Genomic DNA, 26,981 nt, shown 5'->3' with positions numbered 1-26,981 from the left:
GGGCCAAGAAATGTTTATAATGTATTTTAATTAGGAAATAGTTTGGCTTCTGACTGTGATGGCATGAATGGTAACATCTGTATTGTCTCACCCTTCACATGAGACTGAAAATGGAATAAAAGTTTTTAAAATGCCTCTCAGCTTCCCCATCTCTGGGTCAGAAAAGGGTAAAATCTGACAAAAGCAGACTGAACTCCCTTTCTGTGTCTTCAACACTTTTCTGGGATCGGGAGTAAGTGGTGTTATACTGTTAGTTAGCAAACACATAAGCTGCTGTCTTACATCTTTCCCTGTAAGCTTGATGTGACAAGTGATGTAGTTTGCAGAGTTACAGTGTTTTTACAGAGATCAGTAGCAGCAAAGCTTCTGAGGAAGGCCTAGGGAAAAGAGTTGGCTTCTTTCTTTACACCTGGACTGAAATTAATTTTTCAGAATGTAGTAAATGTAACAAATGTATTCAGAATGTATTAAATGTAACACCCTCTTTAAGGGACCTATGTTTTTTCTTCATTCTAACCTCTCTTGGAGGTACACCTGAAATTATTTTTGTTCATAGTAACTCAAATAGGCTTTTAAAATAAATTATCTGGCATTTACCACTATTTAGAACTCAAGGATTCATTAATTTGTATCTCTCTAACCTTTTTTTTCTTATCTGTAAAATTGAAGAAAAGCTGGATGAGTTGTTCTTTAGAATGATTTTAATTTATTTTTCCCATATTAAAAGCTTAGAGACATAAGTGTTTTCCTACCTTTCCTTAGAGAAGATACTTTAGACACAAGTTTGTCTGCATGTTGAATTTGTCTTTTGTTATCTTTGAAACCAGCCCAAATTTGCTAAAGTTTCACTCTTTTGGAAAATTTCCACTGTGTTTTCTTAGTAGGTAAATCATGTAAGAGTATTCTGTCTGCAGCAGGAATGTGCTCCATTCAGCCTTCTAGGATCAATGCTTTAGGAATTGGACAGGACTTTGTCTGCAGGTGTTTTTTCTGGCAGTAGATCAGCAACTTAAAAATTTCCCCCGCTAGTATGAAGACAAGATACAGCAGCTGATAAGATTAAGAAAAGCTAAAAGTTATGTAACTTTAATTTAACACTGTAGTGTATCCTGCTAGAATGCAGGATATTGTCTTTTGAGAATTACACATTAAAATTTTATTTCAATATGTAACTACCTGTATCAGTGTCTTGCCAACTAAATATTTTTATTGTACTGTATTTTGTTTTTTAAAATCACTGCCTTGCAAGCTTTTAGTCAGCTCTTTCTAGAGATGCAGGCAATGACGAGCAGAGCTTACTGAAATACAGGTTTCACTGTGTTTCCATTAGGCAAAACTAGAAATTATCCAGGAAATAAAGCAGAAATAGTAGTTCTTTAACTTGTTAGCTGACACTTTAGAGAATACTATTGAACTGAAAATAACATCAAAGCTTAACAGGACAGAAACAGCAGAGCCAGGTTCAGACTCTGCTGTGGAGAACAGATGATAAAATACAGATAACCTGTAACTTCTGTCTTTAGCTTCTGAAAAGCGAAGAGTCATACACTGGCAGTGGAGTAAACCAGATTAATTTTTCCATTCTTGACTGTATGTGAGTAATGCAAGTTTCCATTCTGTGCTCCTTTAAAGCAAGTTCCAACACTTGGAACTTGGAGGTACTGTGTGTTTCCTAGCTAGACAGGCTCCTGCAGCCTGTCAAAGCTCCATAAGCCCTCTGCTTGTGGCTCACAGAAAGCAAATGAGACTTTCATTTCTCCTTCCATTCAACAGGAGCCTCTTTCATGTCTGAAAATTGAAAACGCGTGTGTTTCAGTGTGCTGCATGGCTGTGTGTGTGTGTGTGCGCGCGCGTGTGCCCTCTGGCACACCTGTTTCTAATTTCCTGACTTGAAAGCATCTCCCATCAAAAGGAGCAGAAAAATAATTTCTCCTTGACACACTGCTCGCTTTACACAAGGCCTTCCTTTCCTTTGCCATCTTGGTTCCATCGGAGGGACGTTATGAGATGCAGAACACACATTGAATGGGATGTTCAGCTTGTATTGTGCTGGGCTCTTTCTCCTCTTGTTGTGATTATTTCAGGCATTAGAAATCTTCTGGAGAACTCACTATGCTGAGGCTAATCCTTAGTTTCTTGCGTGGAGCTCAAATGAAAGATCCGAGTGTGTAGCAAGTTGAGGTTTGTATAATCTGTGAGTTGAGTATTAGTTACTGTTAGGTAAGTAATTATCAGAAAGATTAATGTTTAAAAATTATTTGTCAGATTTCTTAACCTTTTTTCAAAATTGTTTGCAATGTAAGATAGTATCTAATGTATGAGCTAAAAATTGAAGATGTTAACAATCTTAAAAAATAAAATCAAAAACATCACAAAACCCCCTCTAGTAACTTGATTGTTATGGAAGTTGTAAATAGGCTAACTAGCAAGTTACTACTGCTGAAATAGTAACTTGAGGGGACTACTGATACATCCAGAACAGCTAAATTATAGTAAGATAACAGAAGAAAAAGAGCCTATGAAAAAAAGGTCGTAGATTCCTGGTGGTTCTTGTGCAAATCTTGTAGTAATCATTGAGGAGTATTTATATAGGAGGTAAAATTGTATTATTCTCAGTAATTACTTGTTTCAATATCCACAGAAAATGGAAGTTCTGTTTCACCGTTGATCTGACTGGCACTTTGAAAGAAGCAGTGCATCAAAAAACTGTATTGTGGCATGATCCAGGATATGTTTCTCTGAAAAAATCAGTGTTGGTGCTTCTGTATGATCTTCAAGTGATTTTGTATTTGATTTTGTATCTGATTTTCAAGTATTTTTCAGGCAGGAATAGAAGCTTGTGGTTGAAGACAGGTTTTCTGGGATCTCTTTAAGGTTTTGTTTGGGTTTGTAGTTTATTTACAAAATGAAGGTGTTGTGACTATTAAGCCTCATTCTTCTTTCCTTCCCTTGTCATAGGAATTTGTTGCCATATATCCCTGGAGGCTTTAGGAATCTGTATATTCTTTCCCCTTAATGTAGGAGGCTACAAACTTGGATCAAAATAGCTGTCTGTATGTTTCTGTTTATTTTTTGTAGGATCTTAGAGTGGTTTGGATTGGAAGGGACCTTAAAGATCATGCTGTTCCAACCCCCCGCCATGGGCAGGAACACCTTCCATAGAACAAGTTGCTTAACCAGCTTGAGTGTGAACACTTCCAGGGATGGCACATTGAGAACTTCCCTGGGCAACCAGTTCCAGTGTCTCACCACCCTCACAGTAAAGAATTTCTTCCTAATATCTAAGCCTTTGTCACAACTCTTCTGGTGTGGCTGTCCAGCCAGTTCCTTACCTACTGAATGGTCTGCCCATCAAATTCACAGAATCACAGAATGTGTAGGTTGGAAGAGACCTTCAAGATCATCGAGTCCAACCCAGCCTTAACACCTCAACTAGGTCATGGTATCAAGTGCCACATCCAGTTTCCTTTTAAACACATCCAGGGATGGGGACTCCACCACCTCCCCAGGCAGACTATTCCAATATTTAATCACTCTTTCTGTGAAAAACTTCTTCCTAATATCCAACCTATATTTCCCCTGACGAAGCTTAAGACTGTGTCCTCTCGTTCTGTCAGTTGCTGCGTGGAGAAAGAGACCAACCCCCAGCTGTCTACAACTACCCTTCAGGAAGGTGTTGAGAGTGATAAGGTCACCTCTGAGTCTCCTTTTCTCCAGGCTAAACAACCCAAGCTCTCTCAGTCGTTCTTCATATGGCTTGTTTTCCAATCCCTTCACCAGCTTTGTTGCCCTTCTCTGGACACGTTCAAGCATCTCAACGCCCTTCCTGAACTGAGGGGCCCAGAACTGGACACAGCACTCAAGGTGTGGCCTCACCAGTGCCAAGTACAGGGGAAGAATGACCTCCCTGCTCCTGCTGGACACACCATTCCTGATACAGGCCAGGATGCCATTGGCCCTCTTGGCCACCTGGACACACTGCTGGCTCACATTCAGCCAGCTGCTGACCAGAACCCCCAGGTCCCTTTCCTCCTGGGCACTGTCCAGCCACACTGTCCCCAGTCTATAACGCTGCAGGGGGTTATTGTGGCCAAAGTGCAGGACTCGACACTTGGACTCATTAAACTTCATTTTGTTGGACTCTGCCCATTGACCCAACCATTCCAGATCTCCCTGCAGAGCCCTCCTATCTTCCAAGCAGTTGACACATGCTCCCAGCTTTGTGTCATCCACAAGTTTACTAATGAAAGATTCAATACCCTCATCCATGTCATCAATGAAAATATTGAACAGAGCTGGTCCCAGCACAGACCCCTGGGGGACACCACTGGTGACTGGTCGCCAGTTGGATACAGCACCATTCACCACCACTCTCTGGGCCCGGCCATTCAGCCAGTCCATAACCCAGCAGAGAGTGCTCCTATCCAAGCCCCAGGCTGCCAGCTTATCCAGGAGTATGCTGTGGGAGACAGTGTCAAAAGCCTTGCTAAAGTCCAAATAGACAACATCCACAGCCCTTCCTGCATCCACCAGGTGGGTCACCTGGTCATAAAAGGTGATCAGATTGGTCAAACATGACCTACCTCTCCTAAACCCGTGCTGGCTGGGCCTGAGACCCTGGCCATCTTGTAGGTGCTGCATGATGACACTCAGTATAAACTGTTCCATTATCTTGCCAGGTACTGAGGTCAGACTGACTGGTCTATAATTACTGGGATTCTCCTTGCCACCCTTTTTGTGAATGGGTGTCACATTGGCCAGTTCCAATCTTCCGGAACCTCACCAGTGAGCCAGGACTGATTGTAAATGATGGAGAGTGGCTTTGCAAGCTCATCTGCCAGCTCCCTCATCACCCTGGGATAAATCCCATCTGGGCCCATAGATTTATGAGCATCCAAGCATCTCAGCTGTTCTCTGACTGCCTCCTCTTGGATAATGGGGGGACAATTCTGTTCCCTGTCTACCAGCCCAGGAGGACAGTTGTCCTGTAGGCAAGTTGTCTTCCCACTGAAAACTGAGGCAAAGAAGGCATTAAGCACTTCTGCCTTCTCCTCATCAGCAGTTACTAAGTTCCCTTCCTTATCCAATAGAGAGCAAAGGTTAGCCTTACCTTTCCTTTTACCATTAGTGTATTTATAGAAACACTTTTATTGTCCTTTACAGAAGTCGCCCTTTGGAGTTCAAATTGAGCTGTGGCCTCCCTAATTTTTTTCCTACATTCTCTAGCAGCCCCCTTAAATACTTCCCAAGGGACCTGGCCCTCTTTCCAAAAACGGTACATCCTCTTTTTATTCCTGATTTCATCCAAAACCTCCTTGCTTATCCAGGCTGGGCGTTTGCCTCGTCGACTGGTCTTCCGGCACACAGGGACAGTCTGTTCCTGTGCCGTCAAAAACTGTTTTGAAGAGCACCCAGCTTTCTTGAACTCCTTTGTTTTTAAGGGCTTCTTCCCAAGGAACTCCCTGAATAAGTCTTTTAAAAAGGCCAAAGTCTGCCCTCTGGAAGTCCAATGTGAGAGTCCTATTGATGTACCTCCTGATTTCACCAATTATCGAGAACTCTATAATTTCATGATCGCTCTGCCCTAGTCATCCTCCAACCACATCTTCCACCAGGCCATCTCTATTTGTGAACAACAGATCCAACATAGTCTCTCCCCTGGTGGGCTCACCTACCAGCTGTGACAAAAAGTTATCATCCATGAACTCTAAAAATTTCCTGGACTGTCTCTTTTCTGCTGTATTAAGTTCTCAGCAGATGTCTGGCAGGTTGAAGTCACCCACAAGAACAAGGGCTGATGATCCTGACACAGTCTCCAGCTGCTTATAGAATAAGTTGTCCACCTCTTCCTCCTGATTGGGTGGACGATAACAGACTCCCAGTACGATGTCGACCTCCCTAATGCAGAGACAAGGATGTTGTGCAGGACAGTCTCAAATACTTTGCACAAGTCCAGGTGGATGGCACCCAGTTGCTCTTCCCATACCCTTTAATGCTGTAACCTCACAGTAGAAGGTCACCAAATTTGTCAGGCATGATTTATCACAGTAAACTCTGTAAACTCTTTGTTTTCTGTAGAAGCATTTTTGCCTTTGCCAGTAGCAATCCTAGAGGGAGGCAGTTAATTGTACTTAGCCCTGCAAACATGGACAGCAGCAGTTCCAACAACAGTATTTTTGTCAGCAGTGGAGTTACAAGTAGGCAACATGGTATTTGCAAAATATTACTGTGTTAGGAAAATAATTTGTTTACTATATGGAACCGTTATTTCAGTGTGAAGCACTAATTTAACCCAGTAAATTTTTCCAGCTAGTCATCTCATCCTTGAGTCACTCGTGTGAAGTCTTAGGGAAGCATTTGTCTGGCATTGCAAAATATTCATCTTTGAAATATAATGAGCTTCAGGTTACTGAAGAAGTCATCATCATGACTGGGAAAGGACAATAAAATTATTTAAACTCTGTTTACAGGAAAGTTACTAGAATGAATGTATTTGAGACTTTAATGTAGAATTGAAAGATTCTTCGTGGGAATCCCTCTTGCTTTGGTTGTAGTACTATTCTGTGGAAGAAATGCCAAATGTATTAACACTTGCAGTTAAATGTAGTTAAATGTAGTATAATGTGAGATAGTTAAGCAAATGAAGCAGATTTACGTTTTCATCAACTCGTGTGCATGATTTGGAAATGTGTTTAAGTAGCTTTCACTGGAGTTGCTGTCTCGAGTCATGTTAATAGAACTTCTTTGGAAGTTGGCTAATGCTGGTGGTTAGACTAAAGTGACTGAACTATAAATTTGAACCCACAACTTTATATTGTAAGTTATAAATCAGCCTTGATTGCTCTAGTAATGAATACATTCATTTTGTGCCTTGTCCTGGTATTATCTACAGTGTGTCCTCAGTTAGAGACTATACAGACATAAAGATCTGCTAAACCTGCAAGAAGTTTGCTTCTGACTCGAGATAATAAAAAGTGTAATTCTTTTCCTCAGCCTGTATCTGGTCAAAGTATGTGAAACACTGCTTAGTTGTTCTTTTTTTCTTCTTCAAAAATAGATGTTCCTACATCAAAAACTACAGTAACAAATTTTTCTTTTCCAAATGGGGGAATTGTTTTCCTTAGTTATCTGTCCCTGCAGACTGCCAGCAATTGATGTGTTGAAAGATTTTTGCATACACTGCCAGCAGCAGTCTGTAAGTTTGTTGCCTTATAGGTTGACATAAATATGACAAGAAGAAATAACTTTGTCTGTGGGGACGTAGAGATGTGTGATGTGTTAGTAGAATTGCAAAGCTGCTTTCCTTGTGGTTGATCCTGGATCACATCTGTGAGCTGCAGCTGTTCTTAACCCATATTAAGTTTTCTCTCTCTGAAATTTTTTTGGAGCAGACTTGATGTTATGGGAACTCTTCAATAAAGTCATTCTCTTGGGGGGGGAAATAACATTATATGTCATGCTAAAAAATGGCCATTGTTTTTCTGATGCCAATTTAGGAAATACTTGAAGATTGTGAAGTAGTAACATCTGGTTTTATTATTTGATGCACTGGGGATGCATGGGCTCCCTCTGATTTCTGTGTCTCATTTGTTTGATTCCTATTCTAAGTCCTCTGCTTCTTATTCATATAGTTCTATTTAAAGGTATTACATGTTATATTTTAAAGGTACTAACAGGTTTTTCAAGAAAAAACAGCTTTTTCAGTTTTTGCTGGAGCATATGACTGTTTAGTTTTGTTCTTTACAGTAAAATTTCATATTGATTAAAGTTTCTTAGTTTATAAAAAGTAATGTCCATATTGTGATTTGTGGGTAAAATGAATCTTGTGGGTTTTTTTTCATGTTCTTCATCCATCACTTTGGAATAAATAGTAGATAACTCACAGTTCTGTTGTGGACAGAAGCTTCTGAATGTGGGTATAATGAAGGAAATGAATGGACAGACCCTCCTGTAAGCAGCTGCAGAGATTTCTCTATTGCACAAGCCTCTTGAAGATTATCTCCTAACCAGGACACTTCTCTCATTAACTTGAGAGCTTGACAGTCTCAATGAAAACAATTTTCCCCTTGTGCTCTCAAGAACAACTTCCCTTGGCTCTGTAATTGTTGCAGTGTTTTGGCTCTTTCATTTCCCTCTAAATTTGTAACTGGTTTTTACTCAATCTGATTGCTATACAAAGAAGTTTTTGTCTTTCTGTTGTGCCAGTTGTACGTAGATTCAATGCCAAAGTGTCCCACTTCAAAGAACTCAGTTTAGCTGAATTGTATTAATGAGGAGACACTGCCCATTAGCAGGGACACATAACTGAAGACCAAGGTGGTTTTTTTGGTGATTGAACATAGCAGGATTTTGGGACACGTGTACACAATTTTTTAGCAATCTGGTTGAATTCTCTGGGCTGACTCTCTGACATCTAATGCATCCGTAGTGCTCCAGAGGGTGAGTTTTCTTGTTTGTTGGTTTTTTTTTAAATCTTGAAAATGAGGGAGGTATTATTTTTTTTCCTTCTCTATTAGCAATCTTTGAAGAGCAGTGGAAGCTCACTGTGCATATAAGGGGAAGGATATAATTGTGTAACAAGTAGCCAGAGAAGGATATTCTTTGAGCAGGTTGCCATGTTAATTAGGGTTTAAAATGGTGAGAAGAACTAGAAACCAGTCTGTGAGTAGCTGCAATACACAGTGCCAGACCTGCCAACATGTTTGTGCCACGTTGTACCCAAAACAGTCAGTGCTCTAAACTCAGCATATGCACAGTGATGACAGACTCAGCAGGCTGCACTGGAGCCACTTTGGGTTGGGTTTAATTATTAAGTTTTTTCTTTATGCCACATCTAGGCTGGCTTCAGCCAGTGTCTCTGTTCTGGGCTTGTTAGTGCTTCCAGTAAAGTGTGAGCTACCCATGGAGACTGAGCTGCCTTTGTCTGAAGCCAGCCTAGGTCTGATGTCTTACCAGCTCCACTTCCCTGCCACTTGGAAGCAACTAGATGGTTTCCAGCCATAATTTTTTTTTCTGGAGGCTGTGTAGGTGTGTTTGTGTAATTCTGTACCTGAGCTAATGAGTCCAACTGGATTATAGCAGATTTTTTTAATGGTTCCAGTGCTTGCATCATCTTGTTGCATTTAATGAGAAATATGCTAGAAATATTTATATATAATTGTGAATGGACTACATCTGACTCCTCTCTGTATACTCTGTTGTCTAAAGCAGTTTTAGGCCCAGATAAGTAATAAATCTGATCAAAATGTAGAAACTTACATTTAGATAATTTGAGATCATTGTTACATTACAACTCTACATTAGTTATGTTTTTTTTCTTTCCTAACTGGATAACACAGCTCACCTGGCTTTTCATTAAACCTCTTCTAGCTGCTTTGCCTGCTTCCCTGCCATTGAGGAAAAATGTCAACAAACAGGAGGCAGAAGTAGTGTAATGACCTTGGTCTATATGGAGCAGGTATCAGCAGTGAGTTTTCCTGTCCAACAAACCACAGTTGGTCCAGTAAACATGCACGGTGCCATTTGGCTGCAGCTGAATGTCCCAAAGCACTGCACAGGAAGGGAAAAGGATGTAGGATAAAAAATAGCAGGTGTGAGTGTTCCTACAGAACAAGAGTAGCAGTAATGACCTGCTTGTCTTCATCAAAAATAGGGATAGGTACAGAAAGCAGGTACTGAGGCAACAAGTGGTTGTTTGCAGAAGCTTTTTAGTTTCTTGAGGACAAACCTTTAAAAATTACAGGAATTTATATTAGGAGTCCAGTGACTTGCCACTTTGGCAAAAAAAGCATAGGTGAATTCATCACGTATTCCTTTGTTGCAAAAAGGCTGAATCAGATGGACTAAGCAGAAGATTCTGTTGTGCAAAAGGAGTTACTGTGTCACTGAAGTTGTTTGTGGTTTGAAGAGCTGGATGCAAGGATCATTCCCAGGAGAATGGTTAGTAAGAGGATTCTATCTGGATAGAGATGCCAAGTCAGAGACAGTGTTGCTGTTTCTTCTTTCTGTACTTAACTTTTGTTTGGTTTATGACTTTGTGCAGTTGAAATTTCAGGAGAGTTGTGAGAAAACCCCTGACATCATTGACTTTTTGGGTGACACTGTGTCAACCTTTTTAAAAAATAAAAATATGTGGCAGAAACTTGTCATATGCATCACTATGAAGAAACTCATTATTTTGGATCATCGCAGCCAAATTAATGTGATGATGTAAATCAATGACAGGCTTATCTTCATAATGATATCTGTATTTTGACTATTCCCAATCTTTATGTTTCTTCAGGTTGTGGAGAGCACCTTGTCCGGACCATACTGGCCAGAGAATGTTCATGTGCTCTGCAAACAGAGGATGCCCACCAAGCTCTCCTAGAGACTATGCAAAACAAGTTTATTGGTGAGTATATGGCCCTAATTACCTAAATGTCACTCAACATGCTTGAAAAAGCAAGTAACTCTATTAAATAAAGATACTTATTCTTGTGTTTCCTGTTGAAGCCTTGTGCTGCAGTTGGCTTCAAGATTTAGTGTTGTGTTACATCTGAAAAATGTTAAACTACAGAAGAATATATTAGGAAATTTAAAGGAAAACCCTTGGAAATACCTCAATTGTTATGTGAGTCATAGAATACCCGGAGAGGTTTGAAGAAAGAATTTCCTGTCTGAATCATGGGCTGTGGTGTACAATTGCATATTTTAGAATTGATGGGTTAGGGGCATTAGTAAAAATTATTCCTCATGTTAACCCTTTTAAAAATAGTAGACCTCAAAACAACTTCATGTTCTAATTAAATGCTTTGGACAGACAGATTCTGGTTTGCTATTTACATCATAAAATTAATTTCTTGAAGAAGTGAAATGGACTTTGTTAAAAAATTCCAATTTTTTCTTTGATTTAAGGGAATTGTGCAATATGTCTTCAATTTCTTGCGAATATAGATCTTGTTTTCTTTCTTCAAGTCATAAGCAAAATATGAATGTGGATTTTTAAAATAACCATAAAATCTTGCCCTTTTGAAAATTCAGTGAAACTTGTGGCACGTATGTTCACTTGCAGTGTTTTCATACCCCTTAAAATTTTTCCAACTTCAGAATCCTCAGGCAATTTTCATCTTCAAAATTTCTTGTGGACAGCATAATACTTGTACACCGTGTTGCCTAAGCTCATTTTGTAACACTTTAATTAGAATTGAAAGAGGAACATATACACACCTTTTGGGGTCCCACGGGTTGATGCCCTTGGTTTTGGCAAGCAACTTTTAGTTTAGATTTCTTTTTATAGTACTGAATCCATGTTAGATTCTGCTTCTGACATTTGACTGTTTGAGGGGAAGACTGCATTGGAAGATTGCACTTGATAATCTGCTGCTGTACTGCAGTAATTTCTAGATGTTATAAGAGTGCAGAACACTCTGTGTGTTCCCCAAAAAAAATTCTAATCCAAACAGCAGAAATGTAGTTTTTTAGATATTTAATCACTGATTCTGGTGCATAGCAGCACAAAATTAGGAATTTGTGTACCCAAAAGAAGAGTTTAGGAAGGTTGCTTGTGGTAGCTTTGCTGATTTGTAACCAGCTTTGCAGATGTTGTTTGGAAGTGGCCTAACTTTAGGAAAGTCAGATCTTTAGTCCACGCTCTCAAAATTTATTGTGCTGGTTGTGGTAAGAGTACTAAAAGTAAGCCCAAATTGTATGTAGCCTTCTGCATTTTCATATTAGTGCATGTACACACACAAGATGGAAAGCTACTGATGAAGTAATTCATAGACACTGACTGATAAAGGCCCAAAATTTAAATTTTTTTAGTGTTAAAGGTGCCTTCTTTAAGTTGCTTTGAGTTTTCTGGGTTTTCTTTTGTTCTGTTTGGTAATGGTTAGCAAAAAGTGCAATTCTCATTCTGCTGTTTAATGCAAACATACTTTGCCACCACTTTGCATAACAGATGTTGCCATTTAAATGTTAACTGGCTCCTATGTGATATATACATTGTGTTCTTTCGTGGAAATGTAAAAATGTATCTCTTGGAGGTAAGAGCCTATTAAATGTTGCTGAAGTTTTTGTTACACCTGTACTACCAATTGCAGAGAAAGAGGAGCTGCACGGAGAGAGATGCCAGGATATCAGTGTGATTTGTTACTGCATTGGGAAAACACTAAACCCAGCTAAACAGCAGAAAGTGAAAACAGTGAGAGACAGAATCAAATTAATGCTCTCCATGAAAAGAAAATTTGAAAAAACATTTATATAACATTTCTATAAATGCTTTGTAATTCCTTTTTTAAAGCTTTAGTTCAGGACAGGTCTGGCTTGTGTTTTCAGAAACTTAGCACTGCAAGCTTTTGCTGCCTGACAGCAGGAACCTGTAGTATCTGCTCAGTTACACTCTGGGCAGTGCTGATGTGGGGAAAAAAAGACACGGCCACTTTTGGTTTTTTGTGTAGCTGAAGTGCTTGGATTAGCAAACATAAAATCTAGTTTGTGCTCAACTGTCCTGTGAATGAAGACTCTCAAAATCCAGATACATCTTGCTGCTAGCGTGCAACATAGTATTGAGTTTGTAGCATAGGTGATAGCACACCTATGAAAAGTCACAGTGTAAACAACACCTGCTAGCTGATAGCACAGGATGTGTGGTGTGGTGCAGGATTTCTTACTGTGAACCAACAGGATAAAATGGGCTCATGGACTCCTTGCTGAGTGCATGGCTGCTTCCCTTGCCTTCCTTAGAGCCCTGCTTTGTGGTCTTGTCAAACTGTCACCAGAATTATAATGGACCAAGGCATTGGAAAAAACTCCAGCCTTTAACAAAGCTGAGCTAAAATGTTTTATCAGAAGTCAAAATGTGTATTAGTTGTATCAGAGGAATGAACAGCTGATTTTGGCAGTTGCCATCAGATTGGTGCTTCCTGTTTACAGGACTCTCTGAGTCTCTGCAGAGCCCTGGGAATCCTTCCAGCTAGGGAATGCCTGGCTTAGACAGTGAGTGCTGTTTAAACAGCAGGTGATGAGCAAACTCATGTCAGATGTGCTTCTCTCAATCTTTTCTCAGAGCCAGCTTACTGTGGGGGAGGCACAACTGATGGTTGAATCAGAGGTGAGAAAAATCAAATTTGGACTTCTCGTAAATGGAATGGGCTCCGTATCTTTAGTCAAAGAGCACAAAAGGCTTGGTTCACAGTTAAAGAATGGTGTTCTGTAAACACAAATACCTTCCAAGCAGAAGAACAGAGGATTTTGTTACTCATCATTCCTTTCAAATGCAGCCAAGTTTGAGGAATGTAGACTTAGAGTAAATATTTGTGTCATCTCATTGGCGGGAAATCTGGGCTTTTAACAATGGCAGCATTACCAATGGTACTTTAAAACTTCTTACGAAGTATTAGAAAATAATGAGCTGAAAGACATAGTTGGAATCTGATATTTGTTCTTTCCTTAGCAGAAATATGTTTCTCTATTCTTGTATTTTTAAACTGGGCTTCAGTTGAGTGGTCTGCAGAAAGGTAATAGCAGATGGATAACGCTGGTATTTCCTCTTCTAGCAATTTAGTGTCAATATCCTCTCTTCTGAGCAGGACTTTGGACAGCTAGGAACCATAGAATATTAATTAATAATTATATTATCATTAGTTTTGCTTGCTGGGGAGGAAAAAGCCTCGTACTTTTACAGTAACAAGACTGTGACTGGCATTGCACAGTGTTATAGTTACTTTATAGTACATTATAGTTTCTCCTTCGGTATGCTGCATCACGCTAAGCTTTGTAGTATCCTTTGCGGTTTTCTAGCAGAGGAAACAAACTATGGAAGCATTATTATGCTTCTCCATGACACAGAGGAAATGATTTCAGAAGAGAATGAATTGATCCTAAACGCAACGTGGTGATGTTCCACAAGGATTTGTGTAGGTCCTCCCTATGCTTCTCCGTGTCAAAAGCACTGGGATTTTACTGGTCTGTGGTATCCTCAGTTATTTAATTTCTTAAAATCTTCCCTGTAAAGTTTTAAAGTGCAGGTGTTTTCCCTTGCAACTTCTTTAAAAAATCAACATAGATGTAACTTAATGTATCATGAAATATAAAGGCCTCTGACTTGAGACAGCTTGTGCTTAAACATTCACCAAATAATGGTGCATGAAATTAAAAGCAGGCTTCATTTAGTACTTATTGCATTCCTCTAATGTTTATTTCAGTTGTTACCTTGGACTTTAGTGGGATACATAGCAGAAGCAGAGTGGCAAACAGCTTCACTTCCACCACATTCTGTACACAAGCTATGCATTGGCTGAGGTTATCTATAGACTGCTGACCTGAAAAAGCCAGAGTTTCACTCACACAGTGCACAAGAAGGTTTGTTTAACTGCCCTCTATTAAGACTGGGGTATGCTGGAGCACTTAATTGGTTACACCACACCACAGTCAGTGTTCAGACCTAAGTTTTAAGCCTTTGAAAGCTGGTGTAAACAATGGAGCTGGTAATGGTTTCTGTGCTATGGAAGAGTATGAATGTAAAACAACTGATGAGCAGCTGGTTCATCCTTCAGCTGGGTAAGTGTAAATAAAACACTTCATTTCCAGCTTAGTGTTGAATCTGTGCTAGAATGGTTCTATGGGGGGAAAAAGGCACAGGATCAGAAGTGAACAGCTCATATCAATCCCATGATCTGGAGGAAACAATCTTCATCACATGAGGGCTTTAATTCACAGGAGATGCTGAAGAAAAAGTGTTCTTAATTCGTAACTGTAGCTCCTCCAGGGCAAGGCTGAATGTTGAGGCCATTATTTGCTTTAACACTTGTGAAATCTCTCTGTTCTGTCCCTCATCAGCAGCTGAACCTGGCTTGTGGTGTTCAGCTCTGGCTGCTCCTGCAGAACTTCAAGGGATCAGTGAATGTGGAGTTGCTGTGAAGACCTGCCTGCTTGTTTTTGTGAGGCCATTGCTGCAGATTAATAACACACAAAATACACAAATAAAAATGTGATAATGCTTTCTGTATGTCACATAGCAATAACACAGTAGTTGAGCTTTGAAGGAGAGAAATGTGTTTTGTAAAATGTAGTTTTGTGACTGGGGAAGGTGAGGATTTGACCAAAACTAATGAAATATGGGGTTTGTTTTGGTTTTATCCTACCCTTTCTCTCTGGTGTGGCCATTCAGTGCTAACATTATTAGTTAATGTTGCAGTTGGAGTTTTACTTTGAATTTTTCATGTCACATTCCTCAGTGGTATGCCAGTGTAACTGGGAAAGGAGCACTGAGCTTCATGAGACTTAAAATTACATTTAAAGCCCCAGGTTTTTGTAATTTTGTCATTAGCAAGTTATTAGATCAAAGATTTATCCAGCAATTCCACTTTATTGCAGTGGAAAACAGTATTTTTGGCTAGTAGGCATATTTTGGTTCTATTTTAACTAGATTTTGAATTTGTACAGGAAAATCTATCTTTCCAAAGAGTAAAGAGAGAGCAAAAATGGTGAAGGAGGTGGGAGCCAGATCACTTTTTCCTTCTAATGAAAAACCATTCTGCCTTTAATATATGTGGCAGTATTTTAGTTTCACTTTTTCTCCTCCTCTTGAAATACTAATTAAATGTATATATAAAAAAGTCATTACCTATATTGTTATTTTTTACAAAAGTCTGCTCTGTTATTTCTTTTTCTCAATGGGTTGGCTGTAACAAAATGAGTTTTAGAACTAAATTAATGAAATATGTTTCTAACCTTTGAATTCACTCCATTTTGAGAACACTCACATTAATTCCTGTGTATGGTACATGGATTCTCTATAGAAATAAAGTATAATACTGCTTTTGTACCTTTTTTTTTTTTACAGATTTAATGATGGATGCACAGCATTCATCTGTCTGGAATTTTGCTTACCATAGACCTACTCATTTGCACTGTCTGGTTTGTTAAAATACACTCTTTAGCATAATTGTGATCATCATCAGTAGGTCTGCATATCTAGAAAGATCCTTGTTCAAAAAAGGTATTATATTTGAATCCCTCTTTTAACATTTTTGAAAAATAAGTCACTTTTAAGCAATATGCTCTTCAGCATGTATTTAATTTGGCTTAGGGGCCTGAATTTACTGTAACATAGAATACTGTAATGGTATTATTGTAGGCAACTGGTTTTTACTGACACTTTTTAGAGGCCAATTCCCCACAACTTGGGCAGTGAATTGGAGACATACACTGTATTGTTGCTGATTTTGCACTAGAGATGATTCAGCTGAACTTGCTGCTGAAGGCATTTGGGATGGGTGAGGGTGTAGTCACAGAATTTGCTTCTGATGTCTCTGGGAATGGCAGCCTTCAGCAGAAACAGGGAATCAGGGTGGCCCTTGGAAGAGGCATGGGTGGGAAGATCCTGAATGTCTGTGGGGTAGTGCAAGTGACTGTGTCTTCATTTGCTGCCTGTGTTTGGAGATGAAAACAAGGGCTATGCTCTTTTTTCAGACTTCTCCCACCATTCCAGAACAATGCTCGTTCTGCAGGTGATGATGAAACAATGTAGAAGATCAAAAGGGCAAGCAAGGCTATGTTTTTGTCTGTAGGAGAGATAATGTCTCCCATCATCCTGGCTTTGTTTGCATAACACAAACTTAAGGCATTTGGTTCAATAGTCCATTCAAATTACCTGCTACAAGTCACTTCAAGTTATTTTATTAAGTTATTTATCTCTGTCTCAGGCCAATACTGTTACAAAGTTAGTGCAGCGTGACCTGGTTTCATGTAACATAACCAACATTTCTTCTTAGTCCAAGGGCCCAACCTGTGTCATTCTTAAAGAAGTAACTGTCTTGTCCATCTATTGTATTTTATGGATATTGGAATTAAGACTTACATCACACTTTTATCAGGTGCAGTGCTATTAAGTTAATCCTCTTCTGGAGTTTTCCAGCTACAGCAGAGTGGCAGTGTACTTTAGCAAAGGCTGAATTAATACAGTCAGTTTTCCAACTTCTGAGTGGTCTTCAAAGCCTTTGAGTTTTGTGGAGTGGTAATAAAGCTTCCATGGTGCATAATCGTTGAAGGAAGTAATTTCTTCAGAAAACAATTGTATACATATTTAGGGCAGTATAATGGACACCATGTTTAATGTCAAATAAATGCTCTTTATGCTGACAGAACTGGGGCTTGCAGTTGTTCATGCAGAGGTTGAGCATCTTTTTGGATGAAGTTGTAAGCTGAAGACTTTGTCATATGTGCTTGAAGCTCAAGTTGTAAATTACTTATTTAAACCCTCTTTTAAAAAAAGTTTCACAAAACACTTACTTTGAGTGATTGTTCTTTTATTCTGTGTTTCACTGAAGATGAACATTTAGTTCTTGCAAAGAAATCCCTGTAAAAATGGAAGACTTTTGATGAAAATGCAGTGTTATATGTTTTTCTGCAGTCTCTACATGGAAAGAAGCCTTGTAAGCCTTGTAAGATTTCAAAAGACAATATACAAGTACTCAGATTACTGAAAATTTGATCAGTCATAATGGCATAGTTGACAAAAATACTGGGAAAATGAAGAAATATATAATTAGCTTATTTACAGGCTTCCCTTTCATCTATTTTTTTTCAAAGTGCAGGAGACACAAAATCCCTAAAATAAAAAGGGATTAAACTAATGGAATCATTTCTAGAACAAGACTTCAGTGGCACCAACTCTGTAAACTATAATCAGCAGTTACTGTCTGCTATTATGTGCATTCATACAGTCCCAGTGTTTTACTGTGGCCTTGAACATACTGTCTGCTGTGAGTACTGATTGCTGGCTGGGTTCTGATCAAATAGAACATTTTTAACCATTCTAATTAAAGAGAAAATTCGTATTTTTCACTAGAACCTTGGAAGAATCTTAAACAGCCCTTGAAAGAGAAGGAGAAACTGCTCATTAAAAAACAAACCAGAACTTTTTCTGTCTCTTTGCAATGACTTTTTGCCACAGCATGGCTTGGATCTCAAATCATTTGTGTAGTTTAGTGTGAGATTAGATCTGCAGACCAAGTTCAGGTAGAGGCATTGTCTTTGAAGTGCCCGATTTTGACTTGGGTGGTAAAACTCTTCACAACTTTCCAAGCCTTGTGTTTCTATTTTAAGCAAATGTATTTTCCTGGTTTGTTATCTATTACCTTATCATGGGCTGGATTCTTGTTTCACAGGGGTTTGGTCACAGTCAGTGAGCAATGCAGGAGCTGTAACTGTAACTAGTAATAATTCTTTCACAAAGCAAGTGGCACTTTAAAGATAATATCTGTTTGCATTAGATCAAATAAGATATTACTGCTTATTAAGCATACTCTATTTATTATTTTCCTGCAATGTGGGCTTCTATTGCAGTGACCACCTTGTATCACTTTTGAAGGCTCCTCTAATGTTTAGAGAAAACAAATTAAAGTTTTTAGTTTTCTTCATGGTAAAGCTCGAAGTTGGATTTTATTGGGCTGTTTTGTTGTTGTTGTTTGCATTAAAGGAGTAATTTTAATCGTACAAATAGCTGTGGGCAAGTTAAAGGAGTCTGATGAATAGATCTGCTCTAAAGTTCTTGTGGCTGGCGAATTACAGTGACTGTACACTAATTTATTTAAAGGAAAGAATGGAAAAGAATTACATTAAATGGCTGTTGCAATTGTATGTTCAATTTTAAATGACAGTATAAGGCAGATGTGTAACTAGGATGTCTATGGGTCTAAGTGCAAGAACTTGATTAATTTTGTGGCTCAAGACATTTTAAATTATATGTAAATTATACCACTGTTTCCACATTTAAAACTATAGGAATCTTATTTCAAATTGCAAACCAGAGAAAGAATACTTAGGCTTGGTTGAGCATCTTTAAACTTTGCCAGCTTCTGATAGAAAACTTTTATATCCTATGTCTTAAATTAACAACAGAGGAGCCGCTGTAAAAAGGATGTGCTTAGGCTTTTCTGCTAGTATTCATCAAACAGCAAGGCAGACACTATAGCAGTTTGATGATGTCTCTGTACAAAGGGATTTAAATTGGCAAAAATGAATAAACTGTAAAAATGACGTAAATTTGCTTGATTTTTTAGGTATGTCTTTGTCGTAATTATAGAACAGAAAGAACAAAATACTGAGTCAGAATTTTTTTTCAACTTGACACTCCATTTTTCATTACTATATTTTCCTTGATCCATGAACAAATAGGTTTACTCTCAGATACGTAATTTTTAATATTTTTGTTTTATTCCATGTAGCTCTTCATTTTTTTGATTACTGGTGAATTAGTAGATTTACCTTCCAGAAAATTACTCTTTTCAAACACTAGGAAAAAGGAGAACTGATGCTTTTGTAAAAAGCTTTTTTTTTTGATCTGTCAGTCTTTTCCACCCTTAGTGACGAGATTAAAGGGGAAAGGCAGAAAGTCAAATCAAAAAGAAAAAAAGCCCAAGAAACTATTCCTGTTGCAAATAATCCTCCCCAATCTTTTGCCCAGGTTCACCTTTTCTGGCCAATGAAGATGGTGTGCTTGGAGGTGTGATAGTTCTCCGCTCCTGCAGGTGTTCAGCAGAGCCTGAGTCCTCACAGGAAAAGCAAACTTTACTGGGTAAGGAATTCTCACTCATTTTCAATTCAGCTGGGTGCTACTTCCCAAGTGAAGGGTGAAATAAAATCTCCGTGCAAAAAGGAACTGACGTTGAAATAATAAAAATCTAGAAAGCGAAATAGGGAAACAAACAAGGCAAATATTAATAAAACTTCAGAAAAGAGCATTCTTTCTGACTCATTATTTCTAAGCAGAATTGTCATTCAGAGGGTTGTGTGGGGTCTTTCTAAATCTATGGCATAGATATAATAGTTGTTTGTGGTGAGGCAGGATGTGTTGTTCCTCATAGAAGAAATTGCATTTATAGCTGGGGGTAACGCATGTAGCTGTTTACTGTTTCTCAGTAGCTTGTTTGTGAAAAACGCTTTTGTAAAAAGTTCTTTATTCCTCCTTTTTGCAGAAGAAAATGTGTGAATACGGAGGATACATTTAAAATTTATAAGGAAAGTTGTTCATGGTTGTTTAATCTTGGTAATTGCCAGGAAAATCGGTTTAGAAATGTTGCAGTCACTATTTGCATTTGCAGCAAACAAGAGTTTCTGCTGCTCATCCTGAAATCACCTGGACTTTGCCTCCAGCAGTAGCTGGCTGGTTCCCAGAGGGCTTTACATCCCTTCATTCTGGTTTCTGTCCTGGAAACACAATCCCTGTCTTGCTGCTTTGCAGCAGAAAAGCGTATTATGGAAAACTATCCCATGGTTTGTGTGGGAGAAACAGATGGGGACTGAAGGCTGTAGACTCTGAGCAGAACAGGGTGGAAATACAACCCTGAGACAGTAAAGCCTCTTTAAGGGAAGGAATTTGGGATTGAGGGCATATGAATTACTTCAGGGTGACACTTGTGCCATCTCCTTTCCTATGGGGCTCCTCAGATGTGGAGCTATGTGCTTTTTTATTGGGTCACACTGACCTGTCTAATACAGATTGGGGTTATGTTACCAGAATTAGTGTTTTCCCTTTGTATAATACTCTGCTTTATTATTATTTACCCAATTGTGACATTATCTGGTGCAACAGCATCCTGCACCATAAATTCTATCCTTAAAAAAAAGAGTTAAGAAAATGAAAATAAAAGTCTGACAAAGTAAGAACAAACAAGATCAACTTAACCTTTAATTCCTGAGATTTGGAAGTGAGAGAATTTTTTCTCTTCATTTAATGCTTGTCATTCTTATAAGAACATATTCTATTAATAAAGATTTGGCATTTTTCCTCAAAAATTAATTTATAAAATCCTCATGTGTCATACATCATAAGTAAAGACTATTTGTCCATTGATTTTTGGTTTTCTTTCCACTGAAATAACACTGAGATTAACTATAACACAATTTTTTTTCTGTACCTTTGAAATTTTCTGCCTTATAATGAATGCAGAGACAATGCATAATTAAACATCTGTAATATTTCTGCTGTTTGGACTGAAAATAAGTTTGTTAATAGTGGAAAAACTTCATGTATAGAACAAGGAACGCTCTTGTCTTTGTTACAGGGATCATCTATTTGTTTCTTTTTAATATTAAAACAAATTGCTAGGAAGGGACTTATTAAATGTTGAAAATTTACTTATCTGATGATATTTTACATGTAATTTAGAATTTTCATTACAGTTCACTACTTGTAATGGCTAACAATAACCGAGGTTTGTGCTAGTACAGCCTACTTTTGGTAGTTATAAAAGGCAAAGATGTAATATTTTGGGGGTTTCATTGAAAGACAGGATTAAATTTGACCTAAAAAAACCCACACATTGATTGTGCTGGATGTGTTTTACTCTCTGAAAGCTTTTGATTCACCTTTGGTGGTATCAGTCCCGAGTGTGTTACAGGGGAGCAGAGCACACACCTCGATGGAGTTCATTTTTCTTTTATGATGATATCTGCATATCTGTCAGAATCTTCAAGTCTTGCTGGGATCATCTCACCTTTGATCTTCCTGCTCTGGTTTCATTGCTATGCAAAGCAGAAGTGGTTCAAAGGATAAGTGTGCTCAGCAGGCTGTGACCTTCAGCAGCCACGTTAAAAGAATGTGAGGAATAGGAAGGAGTAAAAGTTTTAAACCCATCTAGTGATGCTTTTTTTGCAGTATGTGAAAGTCACTCTCAAAAGAAATACATGGAAATGTCTGTTCATGGCATCTTGTGTAATTCATGTAAGACACCTCCCATAATCCAGAGGAAAAATTTGTGCTTCAGTGCATTTTTTAAAAACCTTTTTCAGAATTCTCTGAAATGCCTTGAATTCTGATCAGCCGATTTTTTTTTTCTTTCCTCTCTTCCCAGTTATGGACTTTATGAGCACAAAGGAAAATGAACATTACAGAGAGCAGGAAGAAAATGGTGGCAATTTATAAAGCTCCACTGACAGAGAGCTGAACATAGAAATAGTGTTTTCTTTGTCTGAATTTTGTGTTGCAGCTGAGTAGGAGTGTGTTTGTGTACATAAAGATACCTGCATTTGTATCCGACAGTTCATGATAACTGGAACAGGCTGTTAAACAAATAATAAATCAGGACACTTCCAGACTTCAGGACAGCACCTTAGTGGATTAACAGGCATTATAACAATACATGTGACCAGTGATGAGTTTTCTTAATTGTTGTCACTGTAAACGTGACAGTTGGTCTTTAACACTGATATCCTAAATTTTAGACAGTTTTAGTGTCTTTAACACTGATATCCTAGCTGTGAATGCAGTACCAGAGAGCTGATGTTGTAGACCTGGTGCTGGAAATCCAGGTAATCAGACCTGAGAGTGCTTTGATAGAAGTTTCTGCTTCATTTCTCTTTCCTCTCTTACCTTTGGTGCTCCTTGCACTCTCCACAGAGAAGGGAGGTGTTTTCATCTGCTGTTGGAATTCAGCATACTTTTGAATGCAAGACTTCCTCAAATTTTGCCAGAAATCTTTCTTTCTTAATGTGCATGTTACTCTGATTCCATCAGACACCTCTCCTCCTTTTTGTGCAGGATGATTTTGCTTTTACCAGATGTCTTTCCTGCCTGCTCTATATCTTCAATTCCCATATTGCAGGCTTGAGTATTTGTGCATGCTTGTATTTTAAACCAAGGCCTTTTTTTAACATCTTGCACTTCCCTTTACAGTGGAATTTCTGTGGAGCCATACAACGGAGAGCATGTGTGTTGGATACATGTCTGCACAGGATGGCAAAGCTAAGGTAAGCCATGAGGAACAGGCTGTAATACAGTAGAATGAGTGCAGAAGCTAAGGAGAATTTGAATTAAAGATAATGAAATATATAAGAAGTTTCTGTCTTTAAGAGAATAGAAGAAGTAATGGTTGCATAAGCAGTTAAATTTATCTGTTGAATAGGCATTTCTAATTTCTTTTTTTAATTGCAGCAGTTAACAACCCTATACTAACATATATTCCGTGTCAGGGTAAGGTGCCACAAACACATGTCCATTCCCGCTGCTGACAGTAATTGTATTTGAATGACTTTATTCATCTTGATTCAGTTATACTTGTACCATTTTTTTCTGTGGGCACGTCTTCCTCCAGATAAAGCAATTGCACCATCAAGGAAGATATAAAACAAACTTCAAACAAGTTCCTAGAATAGCCTCTGTGATAAATAATTCCAGCATTTCCATCCATATTTTCAGTTTCTTGGGGCCTTATGATTGATTTTTAATGGGTGAAATATTAATGTTAAAATTGAATTTAACAATGAAAACCAGAAAATTCTGTCACATCATGATGAGGGAGTTAACTAAGCCCATGACAGTCATGGTTTCTGTAGGCATTCATGCAAAGGGGAATGGGACCAAGGTAATACAAGAATATACAAAAGAAGAAAATGAACATCAGATATTTTAAATAGCAAAACTGATGTAACACTTTGTTTCAAGTACTGAAATGTTGAGTTCATCTTCAAGGCATAAAATGTGCAGGGGAAAAAAAAAGACAAGAATGCCCCTGAAAGACAAGAAAGGTAACAAGCAGCTGATGAAGGAAGTGCTAGTAGAGGTGTAAGTGAAGTATTTGCCTCGCTTTTGAATAACTTAGGGGCAATTCTTTCCAGATAGCTATACATGGAATAGAATGTGAGTTTACTTCTTCTCTTAAAATTTTTTTTGGATTTAGTTGAAAAAAAGTTCCAAACTTGAAGTTAAAAGCTTAGATTGAACTGAGTGAAACTAAAGCAAGTTCAGCCACAGATGTTCTAGTATTTGCTAGTTAGCTTTAAAATTGTTTTCTTGTGTTTGCAGTGAGAATAATAACTGAAAATAAAAGATGTTAAATGTTTCCAGTGTGCACACCTGCCTCTGACTTACACTGATGCTCAAAATGTTATTGTTTCTTCTTGGCAGTATCTAATTAATAAATAAATTCTAAATATGAAATCTGTCTGGTAATGAGTATTAACATGACAGTGCCATGCCCAGAGTTGCTTTCCTACTCACAGTTGCAACATTTGACATCTGGTGTGCATTGTTTTCATACTGCTGGTAAATTCTCCAGCTGGTAATCCTGATTGTGCTGACAGACACAGCTGCTCTTCTTGGTTCACTCTTAAATTATGTTTTTGACCTTCACTGAAGAGTTAATCTCCCTCCCTTTCTTCCTTCTTTGAGTCTGTGGCCACAAATGCTTTCCAGAGAAAAACCACAAATGCTTTTGCTGCTGACTTCTATTGATCAAAAAAAGTCTTCTGTCATAAAAGCTGGAATTTTATTCAGCTACAACTAGGACTAAGTTATAGATGGAAAACTGGGCTTGAAATAGAACACAATGTATTGCAAGTTAAAAAAAAAAGCAAACCTCTGTTCTTTAATAGAGTGATTGTTTTGCTACAGTTAATTTTGACTGCTTGCCATGAAAGAATAATGGGATAAGAGTTCATAAAAGTATAAAATATCACTTGTTTATGAGGACCATAGCAAAATGATTAGGCAGCAGCTTGTAAGGAAACATTTGCTTTCCTGTTTTTCTAGGGTGTAAAGACCTTCAGGTTTTATTTCTTTCATCAGTCTAGGATTTGAGTTTTGCTCTTAAACTGAGCGCTTGTCACACTGGCTGATTTTGAACTGGTTCAGATTAATCAACAATTTAATGATTATGAAGCAAAGCAAGACTTAAAAAGTGAGGAGGTTTTAAAGTATCTGCTGTTATGAAGCAGACTAATATCAGAATCATATAAGGGGGTGCATACTAAGGAGAAAAGGAGCCTGCTTTACCATCTTAGTGTGATTCTTTGGGCATGGAAGGTTAATGCAATTCCTAACAGGATCTAGCAAATGGTGGTTCTGAACCTCAGATGGAAACTATGGAGGTACAGGATGCCTTTCTTCCAAGGCAAACACATGGTAGATGCAGCTCACCTGCACCTTGGTGTGCTCAAGCCATGGAGACAACTAGTTATCTATCAGCAACTCCTTGAAAGAGGAGTGGGACAGGAAAGTGGAATTGCAGACTTGGAGTGGTTTGTACACCCTGACCTGCTGGTGCTGTTGGCTTCCAGCACTGTGAGCTTCCACTGATTTGGAAGTGCCTTGCACCAGGGGTTTGTTTGCTCCCAGTTTAGGCAAGACTGGGTTCTGCAGCTGGCCCCTCACCTGCGGGTCAGACTGCAGGAATGTTAGCTCACCAGCACCCAATGGCTGAGCCTCAAGAGCTGTGCACTGGTAGTGGTTTGATTTGAAGCATACTTTCTGCAAAGGTGTCCAGTCTTTTTTTGTTTGTTTGTTTGTTTTTGTGAAACCAATTGCCTGGAAAAGTCATTATTTCCTGTTGGATTAAAGTGTTTAGTTGAGTGTTGCTTTAAAAATCCTGCATAGCCTTGCCAGATGAGCTAAGTTCACACCTTACTGCTGACACAGTCACCTCTGGTTGTGTGTCCTATCAGCTCTTTCTTGATGCTGGAACTATTTCAGCTTCTCCACCACTCATAGCTCTGGAAATACCATCTCCAGCACCTGCACAGTGGATGTCCAAGTGGCTTCCCTCAGATTCTTATTCCACAAACAGCTAATGAAGGCATATCTTAGCTAGTTCAACTGTGCTTTTCTTTTTTTCTTGTCATCCTTCTTAACATAAGCAGCTTCATAATCACTTGGTGCCAGCATTTGTCACAAATTGGATGTGGAAGGGGAAGGACACAAGCTTCTCATCTGAATATTTTGGCTCTCTCCTGTATTCCTTGAACTAACTTGCACCACCAGGTGCTGCACCTGACCCCTGACCCAACTGGTGCTTGGGAGCCTCAGTTTCCATGAGCTTAGGGGGCAGATAGACTCTGGTTTAGGAGCTGCTGGAGCCAAACCTCCCTCCTGCAGCAATACTGGGACAGATTATTTCACGATCAACCCTGTTCTTTGGAAGATGAATGGGCTTCCCAAGATCTCTTGAAGCAAGGTCTTGTATCTCCACCTCTATGATGGTAGAATTGTCAGAGTAGCTGATGCTCAACTCTGTCTATTAGTGAGGCTGTTGGAATATTCTGGGCTGCAGTGGAAGTTTCTGGCTGCAGCTGTGCTAATACATGGAAGCAGATAGAAAATATTAGTTTGTGGATTCCCTCTGTACTCACACAGCTCCTTTTGGAGCAGTAACTGCTGCATCCACAAAGGTTATGACTTCTAGATTAAAAGGACTGGGGGATTAAGTAACTGCATGAACTGAGATTTTTGTTGTTCTTGTTATTGTGTTGTTGACTCAAGAATTACTTGATATGAATTTAAGATCTTTGATAAGCAAATATTTATTTTTCCAGTCCAAATTTTTTGTCTTTCTGAGATACTAGTTGGTCTTCAGAACAACCTTCCAGATGCTTGGTTTTTTTTATGGATCCATAATAAATCTAACAACTGATGATGGCATCAGCTAAGAAGGTCACCTTTCTACCGGGGCTCTGACTTCTTTAACCTTACTCTGGCAGGGTTCAGTTCTCTTTTTCTATTTTCCTGAACTGGCTGGGTTATGTTCTGAGAACTTAAGCATTTTTTGTTGTCACCACTGGAGAAGTGGTTCTACTCTAGGGTGTTGCTTCTTGCAGCTCTGTCCATATGGTCATAAACAATATGCAATACTTTAGGTCTTAACAGTTTACGTAGCATTTGGTAGAGAGATTTTGGTGTCAGTTTGCAGAAAGGGGTTACAGACCTTCTGCCATGTAATTTGGTATGGGAAAAAATAATTCCTTCAATTCACCTATAATGTGATTTTAGATTAAAATGAGGAATGGGAAGGAAGGTTGTTAATGGTTAGGTTGCAGAAGTTAATTGACTCTTCTAAGTTACAAAGAAATTGTATCTTCTTGTTCCATGTCTGCTTGCTCAGTGGAGGATGCTTCGAAGGAAAATAAGTTCTTCAATCTCAAATGAGAGTGCAGCCTATGCCTGCAATGTGAGTTCACATACCAATGGCATCTCTTGAAGGTTCTGGTTATGGGTAGGCAGCCTTTCT

General features: G+C 38.7%; 1 protein-coding gene across 5 annotated transcripts in view; it reads left to right on the top strand.

The window, feature by feature from the left end:
• The window catches only part of TASP1 (taspase 1), an 81,204-nt gene that overhangs the window by 46,718 nt on the left and 7,505 nt on the right, over positions 1-26,981 (top strand). For all 5 annotated transcript variants that reach the window (XM_083856679.1, XM_083856675.1, XM_083856678.1 and 2 more), the window contains 3 exons: positions 10,283-10,393; positions 19,448-19,558; positions 22,658-22,731. In XM_083856679.1, the coding sequence (XP_083712805.1) occupies positions 10,283-10,393; positions 19,448-19,558; positions 22,658-22,731 (296 nt within the window). The remainder of the gene's footprint in view (positions 1-10,282; positions 10,394-19,447; positions 19,559-22,657; positions 22,732-26,981) is intronic.

Source organism: Zosterops lateralis, assembly GCF_965231275.1.
Source record: "Zosterops lateralis genome assembly, chromosome: 3".
Classification (NCBI taxonomy): Eukaryota; Metazoa; Chordata; class Aves; order Passeriformes; family Zosteropidae; genus Zosterops; species Zosterops lateralis.
This window is presented reverse-complemented; position numbering and strand designations above follow the sequence as displayed.